General features: G+C 35.9%; 1 protein-coding gene and 1 long non-coding RNA gene across 2 annotated transcripts in view; both read left to right on the top strand.

Annotated features, from left to right (window-relative positions):
- The first annotated feature begins 1,651 nt into the window (after window positions 1-1,651).
- Window positions 1,652-7,666, top strand: part of LOC116690923 (uncharacterized) — a 21,541-nt gene continuing 15,526 nt past the window's right edge. The window contains exon 1 of the long non-coding RNA XR_004332390.1: window positions 1,652-1,661. This is a non-coding gene — a long non-coding RNA (uncharacterized LOC116690923). The remainder of the gene's footprint in view (window positions 1,662-7,666) is intronic.
- Window positions 4,036-6,015, top strand: LOC116690920 (C-reactive protein). The gene is made up of 5 exons (XM_032518146.1): window positions 4,036-4,103; window positions 4,250-4,304; window positions 4,657-4,759; window positions 4,848-5,145; window positions 5,345-6,015. Exons 2-5 carry the CDS (start codon window positions 4,250-4,252, stop codon window positions 5,567-5,569), a joined length of 681 nt encoding a protein of 226 aa, XP_032374037.1. The 5' UTR covers window positions 4,036-4,103; the 3' UTR covers window positions 5,570-6,015.

The following is a 7,666-nucleotide window of genomic DNA, read 5'->3' as shown; positions in this document are numbered from 1 at the left end:
GCTATGAACTCTATATGCAACGTGTATAGAGTTCATATAGAGATGGTCAAAGCTTTTAGATTGATGGGTTATTTTGGAAAATTTCACTATTTGCAAACGTTGCTTCACCTACTGTTACCAACTTATTTAAACCTCAACTCCCTCAATAGAAGAGTGGGTTAGCTTTAGCCATCAGCCTCACAATAGGATGTTGTGGTTTTTTAGTGATACAAAATCTACTGTTGTCAGCATGTGAGTCATAGCTGTTCCCCTCAGCGAACACATCCAGAGGGACAAACAGGAAACCTCACACAGAACCAGCCTCACAGCTTGTCTTCCATCTTCGGAATCATTTAAGATCTATATTTTACAAATGGGATTTGTTGGATTTTTTACTTTGAGTAGCATGAAAACATTTAGTGCAATTGTTGTCATTTTTGGTCATTTCTCTATTCGTTGTAGCCCATGGATCGCTCCCCAATGTTTAGGTATATTCAAAAAATGCAATTATAATTTCATTTATCTATATCATCTACTGCAGTTGGTCTGTAGCTCTTACTTTGAGCTTTTTAATAGTAACCACACAGCACTCCAAAGAAAAAAAAAACACAAGTGTGAAATCGGTTGAGTCCACAGAAATGATGGGAAAACCCTTTCACAAGATCCATACTCAGACCCAGCACCAAAAAGGATACAGAAACACAAAGTCCATACCCATCAATGAGGAAGCAGCAAGTTTAGCCTATAACTTATAATCTCATTCCTTGTTGCACACAGAATCCTGAACAATTTAAGGTAACATCATGGCATGATTTGCATAGCAAAACAGAGACACTTAAATTGACTAATTAATTAAAGTAAGTAAGTAATAAAGTAATTGAACGCAAAGTTTTTTTTTTTTCCTTTTCTGCCTGGCAAACAGTATATTCATCTTCAGTCTATTACAAAGCCATCCATCCATCTACCATCCATCATCATTTCTATGTTGTTAGAAACACAAAGTTTTGCAATCTATCAATAGCACGCTAACTTATGAACAGGGCAATTGTGTAAAATAACTTTACCTAAATTAATACTGTCTCTTTACTTTTACTGCAAAGCACTACTTAATATACAGAATCTCTAGATTTCAAACTTGTATTATGCACTATTTTTTTAAAGATTATTTCTTAGTGCATTTTTAGGTCTTTATTGACGGGACAGCTGAAGAAATAAAATGGGAGAGAGAGAGGGGGAATGACAAGCAGAAAAGTGACAGGTTGGAGTTGAACCTGGGCCTGCTGCATCAAGGAATGAACCTCTACATATGGTCGCCTGCTCTACCAACTAAGCTATCCGGTAGCCCTGTATCCATTCATTCATTAATTCAAACCTTTATTTAACCAGGATAAAAACAAACTCATTGAGACTAAAAATCTCTTTTACAAGAGTGTCCTGGCAAGTGGCAGCAGCACGGTTTCAAATAGACACAGAGACACTCACAGGTAAATACATAAACACACTTTCACTCTTATTCAAACAACAATGTCATCATGAAAAACCTGGGTCCTAAATCAATTTAAAAACAGTGACATACAGACTGTCTTTCTGCCAGGTCCTTTAAAAAGCCTTTAAAAGAATAACATTATTATTATATTATACCATAGTAATGCTCTTTATCTGCAAATCTCTACTGGAGCAAGGTTCTCATGGAGGAGGCTTTTACATTAATCTTTTAGTCTTTTGTTGAAATGATGTCTGATGTCCACATGTAGGACTCCAGCCTCGGAGCTACGTGGATGATCTGTTGGCTCCCCTCCAGGGAATGTGCTCAAAAGGAGGGTGCTGGAGTTCCAGATTACAAAGTGTTGATAGAAGATAAACACATTTCATTTTATTAATTTAACCTTTATTTATACTCGAAGGGCATTGACGTTTGAGGATGCGATAAAAGGTTTTATTGGGACTGATAACATACTATCTTGCTCTGATGTGCGCAAAGCCAAGTCACTAATTTTATTGACAAAATAGCTTTAGAACAATCACTAGTCAATAAAGAAATAAACAACGTTCTGTAACAAATTTGAATTTCTAATTCTTAGAACGAGACAGCGCTATTACTTTCAGGGTACTAGACCTAGTCATCTACTTGCCATGAGATTAAGGTCCAGTGACTATTTTGCAGATACTCCCGCCATTAAATCTTCAGATGGTAATATTAGAACTGAGCTACTGACCTGTTGGAATAAATAAATCCGTTCAGACTTTTTTTTCCAATTTGTATAAATCGAAGGTTAATTTGGATAAAACCCACTGTGAAAGCTGATTGTATCAGCTTGACTTGCCTCAATTATCAGCAGAGGAGTCAGTCACTAGAAGAATTAAGGGTGGCAGTACAGAGCATGCAAAAGGCAAAATCACCAAGTTTTGATGGGATTCCCTCTGAATTGTATGCAACATTTTGGAAACAACTGGGCCCATTCTTTTTGGACATGTTCAACTTCTCTATTGAGAAGGGCGAATTTGCAAGAATGTTAACAGTCTTTATTTCCTTTCTCTTGAAAAAGGATAAGGATCCTACATAATGCTCTAGCTATCAACCTCTGAGCCTGCTCAACTCAGATTAAAAAATCTTTGTAAACCTCTTAGCCCATCGTTTGGAGTTCCACATGTCAAATATATTGAACTCTGACCAAACAGGAGTCAAATAAACGAGACTGGCAGCAGATGATGTTAGACGCCTTCTCCACATTGTTGATGCGGCAGAAGACAGTAAGACCCCAATGTCACTGCTTTCTTTTGACGCAATGAAAGCCTTTAGCAGACTTGAGTCGTCATTTCTAAAGTCAGTCTTAGAGGTGATGGGCTTTGGTAACACTTTTCTTGGTATATTAAAGTTCTGTATTCTAACCCCTCAACTCCTCTTTGTTTCGAGTTTCTAGATCTTCCCGCCAAGGCTGCCCCTTGAGTCCTCTCTCTAAAGCCTCTGGCTCAAGCTATTCACCAATTGATTATGGTGTCACTAATATGCCTTTGTAATACACAGCATCAGCACTCAATATTTGCAACGGACAACGTTTTTTTTTGCTTCTAACTCTCTTCTTCACCTTCTATCATTATGTGAGGAGTATGAAAACTTATCAGGCTTTAAAATTAAATCCCTGCTAACATCCCTATTGTTAAGCAGTTCAAATATTTAGGCATGGAGGTTTCTATTGGCTTTTCTATTTTCTATTGGATTTCTATTTCTATATGGCTCTATTTAGAATATAACAAGACAGAGAGTTACAGCCATGCGTGGTTCCGTGAGGCTGCTCTTTGGCACAATGGTGCATAGTGCTAAATGCTACTGTAACCATGCTAACTTGCTCACAAGGGTAACATGTTGATGCTACGCAAATCAAAATGTTTACCATGTTCCCCTATGAAATTTTGTACAAACATTTATGGTCTGTAGACAATGCATTCCATAACTTGATGACTACCTGATGACTACCTGACTCACTTGCCTACTGTAGTGTCACCAGCAGGTTGAAAATTGTGGTTTTGATTTAAATAATATGGATAGATTGCCATGAAATGAATGGCACAGACAGTCCCGACAAGATGATTTATAATCTTTAGGTTCCATTATCAGTGGTCTCATCTGGCAGTAAAGCTTTATCTCACTTTATCTCACTTCCTCGACTCCCACAAGAAGGACAGACGGCTCACGTGGACTTCTACAATAATTTATTTAGCACATTTATTCATCATATTTCTTTTGCATTTCACATCTTCAATTCAAATATTTGTGTATAGCATATTTTAGATTATTCATATCTTTATACATATTCATTACTGATATATTCAATTTTCTTTGTAACGGCTTGGTCTTATCTTGCTATTTTTTAATTTTGTATAGTGACTTAGCAGTTTAAAGTCTATTTTGATAAGTGTAATATGCCTTATAAGACAGTTTATGAGCCCTCAGTTAATATTCTACATTTGCAAATTACTGGAATCTGAAGCCATAAATTGCGTACAAGGAAGAAGACAAGAAAAAACAACAGCTAATAACCGCAATGAGGAAGCAGCCAAAGTATAAAACACATAATCTCATAGGCCTACACTGGTGCAATCAAGATTCTGATACATGATTCGAGGTAAGATCAAGGCTTGATATACATAACAAAATAAAGGAATTTAACATAGATTAGAAAACAGTACACTTATTTGCAGTCTACTGTGTGTCACACTGGTAGTGAATGTATTATTGTTGTTATTGTTGTTCCATTTATCTTTGTATTAGATGGCGTTGTTTCTTCTAATGGTGATGCTGACATTATGTGCTGCCTCTCCTCAAGGTAAAAAAATACCTTAATAATTGAACAAAAGGGAATGTCGACATGAAACATTATAAGAAAGATACAAGTGTATCTGACTTGCAGAAGCTTGTTTTCATTTGATTTTTGCCTTTATGCTCACTCTTCTTGGCGGGCAGGTAGTGTAGCGCAGAGAAAGTAGTATCCAGTAAATTCAACATGCTCCAGAGTTAATCACAATTAATCGAGTGTTTTGATTTTTATCTTCAGCGTATGTCCTGTGTCAAAACAACTGAATCCAATGATTGTATTTTTTGGCTATTGTGTAATTAGTTGGTTTACTATATTATTTACTTTTCAAATGCTGATTTAGAATTAATTTTTTTTTTTAAAGATTTGTCAGGTAAAATGTTCACCTTTCCGGAACCATCTAACTCAGCTCATGTGAGGCTGACAACATCAAGACAGGTTCTGAGGGCTGTAACTGTCTGTCTCAGGTAGTGTTGATAAAGCAAAATGATTCATACAACTCACCATATCTCTGACAGTAAAAATAATCATGTACTGTATGTCTTTTAATTCCAGGTTCTTTACAGACCTCAACAGAGATCATGGCCTTTTCTCTTTGACCACACCTGGTTCTGAAAATGAATTGCTGATTTTCAACAGTGTTTCAGGCAATACGTATAATTATTATGTCAAGAATAAAGGTGTTGACTTTATGGAGCAGCACTATAAATTGAACACGTGGCACTCAATTTGTTCCACATGGGATTCTGAGTCTGGACTGGGCCAACTGTGGTTAGATGGAAAGCCCTCAAGTAGGAAGTTCATCAGCTCTGGATCCAGCATCAACGGGCCCATTATAATTGTTTTAGGACAGGTACATATTTTTAGCATTTTTTTTGCAGAGTTAGATGAGAAGATTAATACCAGTCTTTACAAATATTATATATTGCGGAAATTATATATATTTCCTCAAATGTCCTATTCCATATTTGCTGTATGTGTTCAATCAATACATCAGAAAGAACAAGGCATTATACAATATAGCTAATATCGCATATGTCTGAAATTTACAGGAGCAGGATAACCATGGTGGGGGGTTTGACGTGCAACAGTGTTTCGTTGGCATGATGTCTGATGTCCACATGTGGGACTACACCCTCTCCCCATGTGAGATCCAGAACTACATGCACCATGTAACGTTTCCACCAGGGAATGTGCTCAACTGGGGGACATTGGAGTTCCAGACCACAGGAAGAGTGCTGATAGAAGAAAAACAAGGGATTAAAAACTGTACATAAACTTTTGAAAGTGAAAAAACAGGTTAAAAAATATAAATAAAAATAAAAAAAATCATAGATAAATGAAAAATATTATTGCATATTCTTTGCTTTTTTTAAAGATTGTTTTTCAGTTTTTTTGTATCTTTTTTTGTTTTTTGCTTTTTTGGTTGTTGGATCAGTGAAAAAAAAAAGATTTCTTTCATATTTTTTAATGAGTATTTCTTTTTTTAACCATTTGGCTATTTGTTAACAGAATGAATTCTTTAGACTTAGACTTTGACTTCTCTTTGTTAATCCTTTGGGATGACTCCCACAAGGAAATTGACATTTCCAGCAACAGTTTTAGCAAGAATACAGTATAGAAGACAGTATAAAGATAACAAGAATAACAGTAATAAAAATAGTAATAATAATAATAATAATAATAATAACAATAATAATAATAATAACAATAACAACCTTTGGCTATAAAAAGACACAAAAAAGACATTTACCATAAATTATCAGTCAAAAGTGTCAGTGTTGAGTCAAGTGTTAAAGTGTCCAGGTATTTATGTGAGTCCAGGTGTGTTTGTGTATGTATGTATATGTATGTATTGTCCTCTCTGCACTATTTCAGTAATTAAGTAATAAAGTAATTGAATGCAAAGTTGTTTTTTTTCATTTTCTGCCTGGCACACAGTACATTCATCTTTGGTCTGTTACAAAGCCATCCATCCATCCATCATCCATCATCATTTCTATGTTGGCATAGAAACACAAAGTTTTGCAATCTATCAATGACATGCTTAACTTATAAACAGGGCCAATGTGTAAAATATCTTTATCTAAATTACTAATGTCTCTATAGTTTTACTGCTAAGCACTATTTAATCTGCAGAATCTCTAGATTTAAAACTTATATTATGCACTATTTTTTTAAAGATTATTTGTTAATGCATTTTCAGACCTTTATTGAGAGAGAGGGGGAATGACAAGCAGAAAAGTGACAGGTTGGAGTTGAACCTGGGCCTGCTGCATCAAGGAATGAACCTCTACATATGGTTGCCTGGAGTTCCAGACCACAGGAAGAGTGCTGATAGAAGACAAACAAGAGATCAAAAACTGTAATTAAACTTTTGAAAAGTGAAAAAACAGGTTAAAAAATATGAATCAAAATAAAAAACATATTGATAGACAAATGAAAAAAAATAATTGCATATTTTTTGCTTTTTTTTAAAGATAGTTTTTCAGTTTTATTTCTTCTTTTTTATCTTTTGCTTTTTTTGTTTGTCAGATCAGTAAAAAACAAAAAATATTAATTTTACTTTTCTACTGAGTGTTTCTTTTTTTAACCATTTGGCTATTTGTTGCCAGAATGAATTCTTTAAACATTCTTTGAAATTTCCAGCATCAGTTTTAGAAAGAATACAGTATAAAAGACAGTATAAATATAACAATTATAACAGTAATAAAACTAGTAATAATAATAATAATAATAATAACAATAACAATAAGAACCTTTGGCTATAAAAACACATAAAAAAAGACATTTACCATAAATTATCAGTCAAAAGTGTCAGTGTTGAGTCAAGTGTTAAAGTGTCCAGGTATTCATGTGTGTTCAGGTGTGTATGTGTATGTATGTATGTATTGTCCTCACTGCCCTATTTCCTCTGATGGCATGAAGGACAAAGGAGTCCTTGAGCCTGCTGGTCAGACACTTGGGAAGGAGCAGCCTTTCACTGAACTGGCTCCTCTGGTTGCTGATGACGATGTGCAGGGGGTGGCTGGCATCGTTAATAATGTCCAACAGTTTGTCCAGTGTCGTCCTCTCCTCCAACGATGGCTGTGTCATCTGCGTACTTCTACATCTGACACAGCTCCGAGTTGTATCAGAAGTCCGAGGTGTACAGGGTGAAGAGAAAAGGGGCCAGCACTGTGCCCTGGGGGGCTCCAGTGCTACTGACCACAGTGTCAGACATGATGTCCTTCAGCCTGATGTTCTGTGGCCTGTCAGTGAGGTAGTCTCTGATCCAGCCTACCAGATAGGGGTCCACTCCCATTCTGTTCAGTTTGTCCTGAAGTATAGGGGGCCTGATGGTATCAAAGGCACTGGAGAAGTCCAAGAAGAGG

The sequence above is a fragment of the Etheostoma spectabile genome, chromosome 6, assembly GCF_008692095.1.
Source record: "Etheostoma spectabile isolate EspeVRDwgs_2016 chromosome 6, UIUC_Espe_1.0, whole genome shotgun sequence".
NCBI classification, from domain to species: domain Eukaryota; kingdom Metazoa; phylum Chordata; class Actinopteri; order Perciformes; family Percidae; genus Etheostoma; species Etheostoma spectabile.
Note: the sequence above shows the minus strand (reverse complement) of the source record. Positions and strands in the feature narration are given on the sequence as shown.

What these genes read in the sequence shown, in the direction of transcription:
- LOC116690920 (XM_032518146.1), top strand. Translation starts at nt 4,250, where the DNA reads ATGGCGTTGTTTCTTCTAATGGTGATGCTGACATTATGTGCTGCCTCT. An exon ending in ATGTGCTGCCTCTCCTCAAG is followed by an intron (nt 4,305 to 4,656) that starts GTAAAAAAATAC and finishes TTTTTTTTAAAG; the next exon opens with ATTTGTCAGGTAAAATGTTC. An exon ending in TTATAATTGTTTTAGGACAG is followed by an intron (nt 5,146 to 5,344) that starts GTACATATTTTT and finishes TGAAATTTACAG; the next exon opens with GAGCAGGATAACCATGGTGG.